Source organism: Peromyscus leucopus, chromosome 14 (genome assembly GCF_004664715.2).
Source record: "Peromyscus leucopus breed LL Stock chromosome 14, UCI_PerLeu_2.1, whole genome shotgun sequence".
NCBI lineage: Eukaryota > Metazoa > Chordata > Mammalia > Rodentia > Cricetidae > Peromyscus > Peromyscus leucopus.
In genome coordinates, this window is record NC_051075.1 from 82664655 (window position 1) to 82678394 (window position 13740).

The 13740-nt window shown below is 40.5% G+C and overlaps 1 gene segment (V, D, J or C); it reads right to left on the bottom strand.

The window, feature by feature from the left end:
- Window positions 1–10443: 10443 nt before the first annotated feature.
- LOC114688481 lies at window positions 10444–10944 on the bottom strand. The segment is given in 2 exon segments: window positions 10444–10775; window positions 10859–10944. Coding segments are annotated over 2 exon segments (378 nt in total).
- Window positions 10945–13740: the final 2796 nt, after the last annotated feature.

Sequence of the window (13740 nt, forward strand, 5' to 3'; positions counted from 1 at the left end):
AGAATGAGAGACTCAAGTTAACTAATTTAAAACTCCTGATCTCTGAATCCTGCAAGCAGGGTGACTAGGAAATGCTTCATGTATTAGATTTATCCTTAGTCTGCTGTTCCTTTCCTCAGTACTTAAACACAAGTTTTGAGAAAATCTTCAGGTTACTATTCCCTGACCTCTCAAGCCCAAAGCAGCTTCCTGCTCCTTCAGGGATTCTGATACAGGTCACATGTGTGCTATGACACTGTTCTTTCCACAGTAATATATGGCAGAGTCCTCAGATGTCAGGATTTGAGCTCAGTGTAGACTGTGTTAGATATTGTGTCTGCATCTAGTGTGGCTCTGTCCTGAGACTTCTGTCTGTAGTCTGTTGGACCAATGCTTGTGAATATCCATCCTATCTTTTCAAGCTCAGGTCTAGGTTCTGCCTTACCCAATTCATATAGGAAATGGGGGATCTATCTGAGTCAAAGTCCTTGCAGGAAAACTTTACTGAATCTCCAGAACTTCTCAGTCCAGCTCCAGACTGCTGCAGCTGAACCTTGGAATGGACATCACATGTAGAAAGGATGTCATGATCACATCAGTCACTAGCTCCCCATCAGCACGGCTCCTAGTAATGCACTAATGTATAGCTGCTGCCACCAGGTAGAGGATGATCTAACTTCAGTCTGCAGTGAGAACCTGTGTGCTCAGGGACCATGGCCAAGAGCACTAATGTGGTACTATTTCTTTTGTGAATATCCCTGTATTTACAAGCACAAACTCTAATTTATGTAATCATGAGGAATGGTTTTTTTCTTAGAGCCAGACTTGTTCCTTTTTGAGACAGAAAAGGAAGAGTTTTTCTACGTTAGTCAGTTGGATGGTGAGGTTCAAGTCCTAAACATGTCTGGGAAATGCATTCCCTGCTTCATCCTGCTTCATTCTGACACCTGTGCAAACAGAGTTCTTCCATCCCAGTGAGAATCTAGTTCACTACACGCATGTTGATTAAAGTGAACCACAATTCAATGGTTCAAGGATCACCTGAACCTCCTTAGGGTCAATAGTATTTGTGATGCTGAGAAGTTGCATTGGCCATCCTGCCCCCATGAGACATTGTCACAAATCTTTGGACACTGCTGTCCATCCCACACCAGTGGTCCTCAGGAATATTCACACCACTGACAGAAGCTGGGAACTCCTGGGACACTCTTTTACAAAATGTTGCTTAGGGTCCTGAAGCGTAAATATCCTTAACCTTTACTGATAAGTCTTTTGATGAATTAATATTCGATCCATTAGTAGCAGAAATCCTGGATATTGGTGACCTTACTAGGGGTTCTATTTAACAAATAGCCTCTCCAGTATTGTAACATGGAGATCTCACCTGTTAACTACACCCTGGTTTCTGAATGGAATGAGAATGAAATCATCAGAGGTTTTTAAAATTTCTTCAATGCATGACATCATTACCTGCTTCTGCTACCCTTTATTTCTTACCAATTGGTAGATCCACAGTGACCCCTGTTGGTTCTGAGAAACAACTTGTATAAATTCTCAGACACGGACCTCTCACTATGACTCATTTTTCTCTCCTTTGTCATGTACCTGGTGAGGTTAAGTAGATATTTCAAGGATGAATGATGAGCTGTACCTCCAAGGTTGTCTCCATGAACCACAGTCCTTTCTCTAGGGGCTATTAGATCTAGCATTAGCAGTGATTTCTGGTGCTGAAGTGAGTTACCAGAGACAGCACAAGTGATGGATTGGATTTACAATTGCTCCACAATGCAATATCCCCACTTCTGCAGCTGTACATGGGGAAGGAAATCACAACACTAGGAAGAGTATCAAATGTTGTACTTACAGATCAATTCCCACCTACAGAAAATATTTTCACATTTGAGAAGTAATCAGAATTTAGACAAATTTGGATTGTGATTCAATCTGCTAATTCAGTATTTGTATCATGGATGGGTTGTAGATTTATATATAAAGATTTAAAAGGGATTGTTCACCTGGTTTTCTCGGATCTTCTGAGTGGAAAATGCAGTTTGTGCCCTTAGGCATGTCTTTCTCTTTGGATATAGCTTCCCCGAGCTCAACATCATCTTATTTTTATATGATCATGACTAACGATTTTCAGAGACTTAGATGTATTTGCCATAAACTTAGTGAATGGCTGCTGTGGAACTGCATGACTACCAGCTCCAGGGAATTAACAGTGTCAATACCAATGTATATGACCCATGTGTGTCCCTGAATACAAAGACAAGTAAGCAAACATGTTAACCCCTAAAAAAGGCTGCATATCAGAGTGCAGATGCATTTGTTTGGATGTAAGCAGCATGATCATGATTCAAGTGCATTTCACTCCATACAAGTTTGTCCTGGATTGAAAGGTTTAAGGTGTCTCATGGTACCTGATTTTGCATATCTATAAGTAAGTGCCTTAACTACCTTCTATATTCAAGGCCTGCTACAAAGAAGGATTATTGAATCAAGGTCACATGAATAATAAATGTTATATATTGCAGATGACTTTGTTTCCATGATATTTCTTCCTAGCATTGCTAAAATAGGATCCTGCTGTTGAGTATTCCTAAAGAAAGCTCAACATTTACAATACAACCTGGGCCTGTCGATTCTCCTCTTGCTGAAGAACTTTGAGGAACATTAACCTGTTTCTGGGAGAAAAATATCTGGTTAGAGGTCCTTAGTGTGGTGATAAGATGCAATGAGAAATGATTACTAGCTACAAACTCTTATATCACATTGATCACAATTCTTGTTCACCATTGGTATATTTTAAATTCATTTGAAAGATTTACTACATTAGAAGAAGAACTGAAATGCTAATTAGCAAACATGTTGCATACTGAATGTTTCTCACAAGCAATGGCATCACTGTCAGCAAATGTTTTCCAATTTAAAATCAGGCAGTTTTTCATAATGATTTTTGCTCAGCCCAACCAAATAAATTTTATACAGTCACAAAGGTCTAGAGCATCACCCTTCTCTAGTTAATATTGTCACCAATTCTGTCTTTACAACCATTACCATCCCTATGTTACAAAAAGTCTATACACCACAAATTGATAACGTTATCCAAAACTCCTTTGTTCAAGCTCATCAATTAATTTTTCACAACTCTTCATCATCCACATGTGTGCTTATTCAGGATTTCCTGGGACCTTGGAAGATACTTTATTCTTCCCTCTGTCTTTATTCACATCTGTCCGAAGGCCACTGATTGGCATGCTCTAACTCACAATCCCGCTCCATTTCTGCATCAACATTTCAGCAAACCAATAATCAACATAAAAACCATTTCTCTATAATATCCTGAATGTTCTAATTTGTGCGCTAAACCATTTCCCTCAGTGAGTCTCCCTGCACACAGACCAAATGATATTTGGCAAGTGGATCCTACTATAATCCCAGAATCTGGAAAGCAAAAATATGTCCACATCACTGTAGATACTTTCTCAATAATGGCATGGGCATGAGCTCAACCTGCAGAGTGTGTTATTCATATCATATCAAATTTACAGGCTTGCTTTGCCTTTAAGGGCATTCCTAAGATGATCAAAGCTAATAATAGCCTTGCATTCATATTTCATGAAATCAAATTGGTTGGACATTTTATTGTTACTCACAAAACTAGAATACCATATAAACTTATAGGACAAGCCATTAAGAACACATACATTATACCTTTAAATTTTTAATTATTAAAAGATAATGACCTTTGTCCAGTAGAGATTCGCTATTTTAAAGATCCAAAGGGCCCAATGTCATGGGCCCTTGATATCTCCTGTTTTGTAGTGTAGCCTAAGCTCTCAAGATTGGAAATGTGTCATGTTAAGGTATAGAGTATGGGAAAATCTATTTTCATTAAAGGGGAAAATTCTCAAAAAATGAGAGAAATATTTTTTAAAATGTACAGAGTAAAGGTTTTGGGGATTTTCAGAAGTTGGAAACACCTTTCATCACATGTGGTGGTTTTAGTAAGAATGGCCTTAAGAGTTTCACATGTAGCATGATTATTCTTCAGAGATTAGAACTCTTTGATAGGATTCGAAGAATAAGTGCATTCTTGTCTCTTCACAGTAGTTGATTACTGACTAAGACTGCATTCGGGTTTATTACAGCAATAGCCCTACTTCTCGATACTGATGTTCTTTCTCTGTCAGTCACTACCTGAATTTCAGGAGCAAACTATATGACAACAGAAGCTCAAGGAAGGTAGGACTTTTTAATTAGTTTGAGATGCAGTCCATCATGTCAGGGAATTCATGGAGTCAGGATCTTGATGTAGCAAGTCACACTGTATCAACACTCAAAAGCAGAAATTGACAAATGCTGATACTTACAATCTCATCCCGTTTGTATCTGGGCCAGGACCACAGCCCTATAAGAATACTGTTGCTAACACATGGGGTGGGTCTTCCTGACTCAGTTTTCCTAATCTAGAATTTCTCTCACAGCAGTTCTCAAACTTCCTGCTGCTGCCGCCCTTTAACACAGTTCCTCGTGGTGTGGTGACTCCACCCCTAAAATTATTCAGTTGCCACTTCAGAGCTGTAATTTCCTACTATGTACTGTAATATAAATATCTGACAATCTGGATATTTGATAAGTGACCCCTGTGAAAGTGTTGTTCAACTACCAAAGTATTTGCAACCCACAGGTTGAGAACCACTGTTCTAGCCCATGACCTATGTACTCTCAAGTTCTAGAATGCTCTAGTAGTTTCAGGCATGGGTTACATTCACAGAGTGGACTTTATATCCAATCAGAGAACGGTTGATTACCCCCACAACATTTCTTGCAGGCAGGTCACCATCATAGGTCACATAGCTTGTAGTTAGATTGATTATTACCTCTCTGCTCTGAGAACATGCAAAATAGCTTCTACTACCATGAACAATAGTCAGTAGGCATGAGGACTCCAGTAAGTCAATTCAAATTCTCTGCGTTCAAGGTGATATATGAGTCTTGTTTTCATCAATAAGGTATTACCATCAGTTTGTGGAGAGCCCTCAATACCCTTGGAAATAGCCTGAGATATTTTACAGTTTCCATGGTGCCCCGTTGGCCAATGACTCACTTTAGGAATGCTTGTCCAGAAATGCCAATCTTCCCAATATTCAGTTGTTTATTGAACATGAATGTTGCAATAATTTGGAATCTGAAGATGTAGGGTTTTGATGCCAAAAATTGAGTAGAACCACAGTTCTGAAGCACCTGGGTTAGGAACCAGACACTCCTAAACTTAAAAAAAAATTCTGAAAAAAATGAAAAGGGGGCTTATTTGTATAGAAGTAAGCCAAGTCTCTGAAACTCAGAGTGAAGAGGAAACCCCAGGGTCTAGCAGGAAATGTGTGCCCCACCCAACCTCCTGAATTGTAGAAGGAAGGCAGAGAGCTGAGAAGCAGCCTGAACTATTGTACACCTGTCAGCTGAGGCTGTGTCTCTGTGCTCTCTGAGCACAGTAGTATGTGGCAGTATCTGCAGTGTCCACACTGGTAATCTTGAGGGATACGAAGTTGTTGCAGGTGTCCTTGGGGATTGGGAGCTGCTTCTTCAAGGATGGGTTGTATAGTACTTACCATCATCCCAATAAGTGCTTGTCAGCCATTAAAAACTCTTTCCTGAGTGCTGAAGTATCCAGACCACACCTATATCATATGTGCTCAGTGAAAACCCAGAGAAAGAGCAGGTCAGACTGAGGGTCTGTGAGACTGCAAGCATCCAGGGCCAGACTCCCTCAGGGTAACAGGACATCTGTGGGGAAAGAAAGCAGAGGGTAAGATTGGAACAGGGTGAGCATATGGAAGTTCATCCCTTAGAGCCTTGGCACTCACATGCAGGGACAATCAGCAGCAGGAATGAGGAAGCAAGCCTGGCCATGGCTGCATACAGTGAGTACCCAGGCCCAGCTTTGACTTTTCAACCCTGGGTTGGGTGGAGCCAGGAGAGATTTGCATTCCCTCTCCAGGTGCTGACTCTGATGGTGGATTTATGTTTTAGGTCACAGGAGGAGAAGGTCTGTTACAGGGGCACACAGGAGTCCTCAGTGGAGTTCACCTCTGCTCCCCATATGGAGTAGTCCATATAGTAAGCCCCAGGTCCTCAGTATACAACACATCTGATGAGTGCTATGCTGTGGATAACGCTCTATATAAATAAAGCACTGATTGGCCAGTGACCAGGCAGGAAGTATAGGTGGGACAAGGAGAGAGGAGAATGAGGAAGGAGGAAGGAAAGAGAGACCGTTTGGAGCCACTGCCAGGACAAGGAAGATGTAAAGTACAGGTAAGCCACGAGCCATGTGGCAAAGTAAAGATTAATAGAAATGGGCTGAATATAAGAGTGAGAGCTAGACAATGATAGGCCAAGCAGTTTAAATAATGTAAGAGTCTGTGTGTTTATTTTGTAAGTGGGTTCTGGGACTGGCGGGAGCTGGAGAGAAATTCTCCAGCAACAGTGCTATGTGAGTGCAGCAAGAAAAAGGATGTGCCAGGAAAAGGCTGGCAGTTATGAAGCCTCAAATTGCATGGAAGGGAGTGATATTTCATTGATTTTACTAATCTGTCAGTTTCCTGCTTCTCATACTGAAACTTCAGTTTATTCAACAACAGTAACTTCATCTTTGTACTTCCCTCTCTTTCTGACAACTTTGAAAACAACAACAAAAACATAAGCTGTAGTCAAAGATATGGTTAGTTGTCTCATTCTCTCAGATACTAAGGATCCAGGATGAGGATGCAGAAGGGCAGAGGAGCCTGGAAGTCATGGCTCACGTGGACTGGGAATGTTCTTCACTGCTCCAGGGATGCTAAAGCACAATGCTTTCTTCTTTGTCCTTGTCACTCCCGATGTTTTGTCTAACTTTGGACAACTTGCCCAGTGGCTTGTTGGTATGAACGCGACTGAATAAATGGAAAGAAGCTTGAGTGAACTGATTTCTTTAAAGAAAGCTACATCAAAAATGATCAACTAGTTTTTACCAATAAAACATCTTCAAAAATCTTCATATTTTAAAATGTTTATAAGATAAATCTATCAAGATGTGTCTAAACTATGAATATGCACTCACCAAAAAATTGAAGCAACACTGTAAAAAGAAACCAAACCAAGAATGCTGAGTGCAGGCTGAGGCATTGAAACCCTCAGGGTAGGATGGGCAATAAGAGTTGCACTAACACTTGGATTACTTTTCCAGAAGGTTGTCAACATTACAGTGAATTTTCATCTATGATTAAATTATGAGTCTTGAAATAGGAGAATATCTGACATTCTCTCTGTGAGATCATCACACACATCCTCATCAAAGGTAGGCAGTAGGAATGGTCCAGGAGAGGGAAAGGGTCCTGGAATGGATGATACAGAGATGAAGTTGCCAAGTTTAGACAAAGGGGCCAGAGAGCCATAGGTGCAAGGACTGCTGGTTCCTAAGTATGGGAAAGGTAGGCACCAGACCTTTCTGAAAAAAAAAAAAAGAACTTCATTTCTAACCAGGAACACTGATTGCAATTCAGATGTTTTGACAATGCAGGGAATAAAAGTGTGATGTTCTGTCTTAAGTCTGTGATATGAAATGCAGTGGATACAGACATTTCTTTTCTGAATTTTTCAGATGTACTCAAAGGACTTCTTTGTCCACGCCTCAAAACTGTGAAAACAAGTATGGACTATGTGGTACAAAAAAAGAAAATTGTTAAGTTTCAAGCAACAAAATGTTGTATAAATGTAGATGCTAAGAACCCTGTCTTTGAGGACTCAAAAACAGAAACTACTGCTGTAAATATGGAGCAGGATAACTCTTCTTTTCAGAACGTTTCACTGAACTGCTTTATACTCTTCCAAATTTCAGAGCTCAGATATACAAAAGTTGAGAGCTTATTTCCCATTAGCGCTGTCTGTGTTTCCCCGTTCATCACAGTGATACATGAGATGGGAAGCAGTGCAGAGGGAACAACTTTTAGATATAATGCAACCATCAATTTTCATCCTTCGGATATTCTCAAGCACTTGGGTTTTAAATGATGGTACTCTTTTTGATTTATGTGAGGGAGCATGTTATAAGTTGATGATATGAGTAATAGGATTTCAGATATGCATGGAGTAGAGCAGCAACCAGATGTACTTTCAAATGACATGGAAAATCTCTTTCTGGAGGCAGGATGTAATCTCACAAGATGCAAATGCCATGCAGCCATTAATATTTGAATCGTTGAAAGAAGGGAAAGAAAGTGAATCTCTTGTGAAAAATTATCATTGATCCTAGGAATTTCCCCGGTAAGGTGAAATCCTACAAATCCCACATTGGAGTTAGTTCTTAACTAGATAATTAAATGTTCTGAAGTAAACCTGAACATGAGGATGAATGCAATACATACACTGGAGACATCACACAAGATTGAAGGACTCACATCCCTTAAATACAAAACTGGACAGTGATGAAGCTGATCTCAGGTGAGTTCCATAGTGCTGTGAACAGATGAAGGTTGCCTTGACATCCAGGGTTTCATAGGAAACATTGTCTAAATTCACATATAGGGCAGTGATATGCTATAAGTGTGAGTAAGTCACTTCCTCTCTAACTTCAGAATCCTGGATATGCAAAGGGACAGTCTCTATTTTATTTACTTTCTTCTAATATCTTTTCCCAAGTCACAAAAATCATATATTAGGGATCATTATGGCCAATTTGATTAAAACACTTGAAGAGGAAAATATGCTCAGTGAAACGTGTGATGAAATCCAAAATGCAATAAAGAACAGATGATGTGATTATGTCCAGTTTTCCCTCCTTCCTTCCCCTGAGCTGAGGGCTGTGCAGATCAGTGGATGACACCTTGGGACCATGTTTCATTGTGTTGAGCCCAGCTGCATGGGCTCAACACAATGGATGCAACATCAAGAACGAAGATCCCAAGTCACAATCATATATTCCAACTGAGAAAATCCCTCTTGCACATGGAAAGAAGTTACAGTTTGACACCTCATGTTTGAAAAATTGTAGCCTTTTTATATGACATGTAATTGATGTTTGCCCTTCTAATATGTTTCAGAGGTAATGAATAAAACATGTGTACAATATTATTTAATGAGTAATTTTTTCTGTACTCACTTCGGAGTCTTGTCATAGTAACTGCATCATCTGTATTATATGGAAATTGAATTTATATGAAGTTGGGATGGGAAACCTTAGAGTCTCAGAAGACACACTCATTCTTCAGATGTTTCTCTTATCTATTATATTTTATTTTTCTGGTGACACCTGGACATTCATCACCCATGCTGGTCCTGAGATCCTCAAAGGGGAGGCTGTTTCTGAGTACACAAGGAACCTACTCTTTGTATCTGCTTCCCAGTAATATTAGGCTGGGTCTTCACTCGTAGCAGAGCTCAGCTTCAGGGTGAACTGGTTGTTGAATGTGTCCATTGCCACACTGATAGAATTTTTGGTCACAGCTGCACACTTTCTAAAGACCTTTCTCCTCTTTTCTCAGGGCATGCAGGGTCTTCTTGAAAGTGAACAGCTCAGAGGAGGATCTGCCCCCCAGGGAGCCAGGTGTTTTGTTTGGTGACCCATTGAATTTAACCAAGCCCATCTAGTAAAACTATTTAATGGACATGGTAGTTTGAGTCTCAAGCAGTCCCAAATGCCCTGGAAATAGCTGTGTACTGAGACTAAACTTGACCTGCTAATCTTTCTTACCTATACCTCCTGGGTGCTGGGAGTTTAAGCTTTTTCCAAAAACCATACTGTCAGAGAAATCAAAGTTTTATATTATTTTACTTTTTAATTATTTTGTGTTTGTGAGTGCATGCATGGTACATGTGGAGACCAGAAAAGGGTTTTAGGTTCTGGATGCCATGGACGTAAAGTTACAGATAGTTGTGAGCTGCTATGTGGGCAGTGAGAACTGAATCCGAGTCTATATATACTGGGTCAATAAATGAGTTTTATGGAAAGAAATTTAATAATACTTTTGGTCAACTTACAAGAATTACACTTACGTGACAGAGCGTTGTGATAAAAATATCTCTTACAATCTATGAAACCGGAAGTTCTGCTGACAACACAGAATTAAAAACACGCATTCAGGCTACTTAAGACTGTGAGAGGAGTTTGGTGTGCGCAGATGTTGTTTATGTGGGTTTTACTGATAAAATTCATATTATACTTTATTCAAAGCTACTCCCAAAAGAGTTTCAGTCTCATTTTGTCACTATGCATTATCACAGTTTTCCCTTCTTTCGTGTTTTACTACAGAAGCATCATGTAAATGACTTGATCACTGGACCTCAATCAGGATCACTTTATTTACAAAGGAGAAGGCAGAAAAGTGGAGAGTCAGAACAATTACTTCTGTGTAAGTCTGGAGGCTGATCTTCTCTGTCATCTCAGTCCCAGGGTAGCTTCCTGCTCCCCCAAGGTTTCTGACACACTCAGGATGTGGGTTGTAACACTGTGTCTCTTGCACAGTAATAGACCGCAGAGTCCTCAGATGTCAGGCTGCTGAGATCCATGTAAGCTGTGCTGGAGGATTTGTCTACAGTCAGTGTGGCCTTGCCCTTGAACTTCTGATTGTAGGCAGTACCACCACTTCCAGGATTAATAGCTCCAATCCACTCCAGGCCCTGTCCAGGACTCTGTTTCATCCAGTGCATATTATAGTCAGTGAAGGTATAGCCAGAAGCCTTGCAAGACAACTTCACTGAGGAACCAGGTTTTCCCAGTCCAGGACCAGACTGCTGCAGCTGGACCTGGGAGTGGACACCTGTGGAAAGAAAGGCAGAGTGGATGTCATTGTCACCTCAGTCCCTGTTCCTTCTTCAGGTTTGGAACTAGAAAGCCCCTTACCTGTAATTACTGACAGGAGGAAGAGAATGGTCCAGATCCATCCCATGGTGAGGACCTGTGTGTTCAGCGAGTGTGGAGAGGACTGATCATATGTTGTTCTAGGGTGTGGACATCTCTGTATTTACCACCATAGACACATATGATTTTCATATTCATGAGGCAGAGAACTTCTTAGGTAAAGACCTAGTCCAGCTGATAAGAAAGGTAAGGACCTTGAGTCTGGCAGCAGGATACTAAAGTCTAAGTTCTAATCCTGTCTGAGGAAATGGATCCCATACTAATAACCAAAGCCCTGTATAGACCTTATGGGTGTAACGTTAAGATGTAAGTGCTCAATTCACAAATACACTTCAGCCAGAGAGTTGCTCCTCTTGGTGACAAAATTCTATTTACAGATGGTGGTTGTGATAAGAATTTCAAAACTCCTAATTATGAGAATTTGAAGGCTTCTTTCATATACATATAATTAGTAAATGCTTTTCCAGCATGACCATACTAAAATCTTACAAAAGACAAAAAGTGAAAATGTCTAGAATGTTGGCACACAATGTTATTGCATCATTATCACAATTGATAAATTATTTTTTCAACAAATGATTGCATCAACACATGGAACATGCACAATGCAACAGAATTTATTCACCTGTCAAGTATAAGAACTTACATCGTTTTTTTAGGAAATGAATGCAATTGATGATAATCTTTAAGTACATTAGACTGTCTCAGAACGGATACTGTATAAAGTCTCATTTGTAGTCTTCAATATTGCATAGAAACAATTATGTGTGCAATATGTAATGATGTAGAACTGAAAGTGTCTAATGGAGAAAAGTGACAAATGGGAACAGTAGGAGAAAGAAAGGATAGGTTGAGATTATGGGCAAATATGTACAGTGTGCATTATCCACATGCAGAAAACTCTAAACATATGGTATATTGTTATTCAGAATGTTTTGTTCATTTCTTAAACTTTTCATTCATGAATGCAATATGTTTTTATCATATCCTACCCACTATATCCCCTTATTCCCTTCATGACCTCCCAAACAACAGGGCTTTCTCCTAACATACTGATGTCTTTTGTTTTGTTTTTTTTTTTTAGATTTTTTTAAATTTTCATTTTATTTTACAATACTATTCAGTTCTACATAACAGCCACAGATTCCTTGTTTTCCCACTTCCTGCCCCCTCCCCTTCCCCCACCCACTCCCATTTCCACCACCTCCAGATCAAGGCCACCCCCGAGGACTGAGATCGACCTGATAGACTCAGTCCAGGCAGGTCCAGTCCCCTCCTCCCAGACTGAGCCAAGCATCCCTGTATAAGTCCCAGGTTTCAAACAGCTATCTCATGCAGCGAGCCCAGGACATGGCACGACTGCCTAGATGCCTCCCAAACAGATCAAGCCAATCAACTGTCTCACCTATTCAGAGGGCCTGATCCAGTTGGGGGCCCCTCAGCCTTTGGTTCATATCCATGTGTTTCCAGTTTGGCTATTTGTCCCTGTGCTTTATCCAACCTTGGTTTCAACAATTCTCGCTCATATAAACCCTCCTTTTTCTCGCTAATTAGACTCCCAGTGCTCCACCCAGGAGCCTAGCTGTGGATGTCTGCATCCAGATTCCTCAGTCCTTGGATGGGGTTTCTGGCACAACTATTAGGGTGTTTGGCCATCCCATCACCAGAGTAGGTCAGTCCCCGGTCTCTCAGCCATTGCCAGCAGTCTTTTGTGGGGGTATCTTTGTGGATTTCTGTGTGCCTCTAGCTCTCTGCTTCTCCCCTTCTCATGTGGTCTTCATTTACCATGGTCTCCTATTCTTGTTCTCCCTCTCTGTTCTTGATCCAGGTGGATCTCTCTCTTTCCCTCGACCCTCGCCGTTCATTGCTCCCACTCATGTCCAGGCTGTTCATGTAGATCTATCCATTTCTCTGTCATTGGGTGATCCCATGTCTTTCTTGGTCCTGTTTTACAGGTAGCCTCACTGGTGATGTGAGTAGCAGTCCAGTCATCCTTGTTCCACATCTAGTATCCTCCTATGAGTGAGTACATACATATTTGTCTTTCTGAGTCTGGGTTACCTCACTCAGGATGATTTTTTCTAGATCCATCCATTTGCTGCAAACCTCATGATGTCATTGTTTTTCTCTGCTGAGTAGTATTCCATTGTGTATATGTGCCACAATTTATTTATCCATTCTTCAGTTGAAGGGCATCTAGGTTGTTTCCAGGTTTTGGCTATTACAAACAATGCTGATATGAACATAGCTGAGCAAGTGCTCTTGTGGTATGATTGAGCATTTCTTGGGTATATGCCCAAGAGTGGTATAGCTGGATCTTGGGGGAGATTGATTCCCAATTTTCTAAGAAAGTGCCATATTGATTTCCAAAGTGGTTGTACAAGCTTGCATTCACCAGCAGTGGAGGAGAGTTCCCCGAGTTCCACATCCTTTCCAGCATAAAGTGTCCTCAGTGTTTTTGATCTTAGCCATTCTGACAGGTGTAAGGTGGTATCTCAGAGTTGTTTTGATTTGCATTTCCCTGATGATTAGGGATGTTGAGCAATTCCTTAAATGTCTTTCAGCCATTTGAGTTTCCTCTGTTGAGAATGTTTGTTCTATAGCCCTTTCTTAATTGGACTGTTGGTCTTTTTGATGTCTAATTTCTCCTTATATATTCTGAATGTCAGTCCTCAAGGACCTCACATAAATCCAGCTACTCTGAACCTGCTAGAAAAGAAAGTAGGAAGTAGTCTTGAACGCATTGGCATAGGAGATCACTTCCTAAATATAACACCAGTAGCACAGGCACTGAGAGAAACAATCAATCAATGGGACCTCTTGAAACTGAGAAGCTTTTGTAGAGCAAAGGATACAGTCAACAA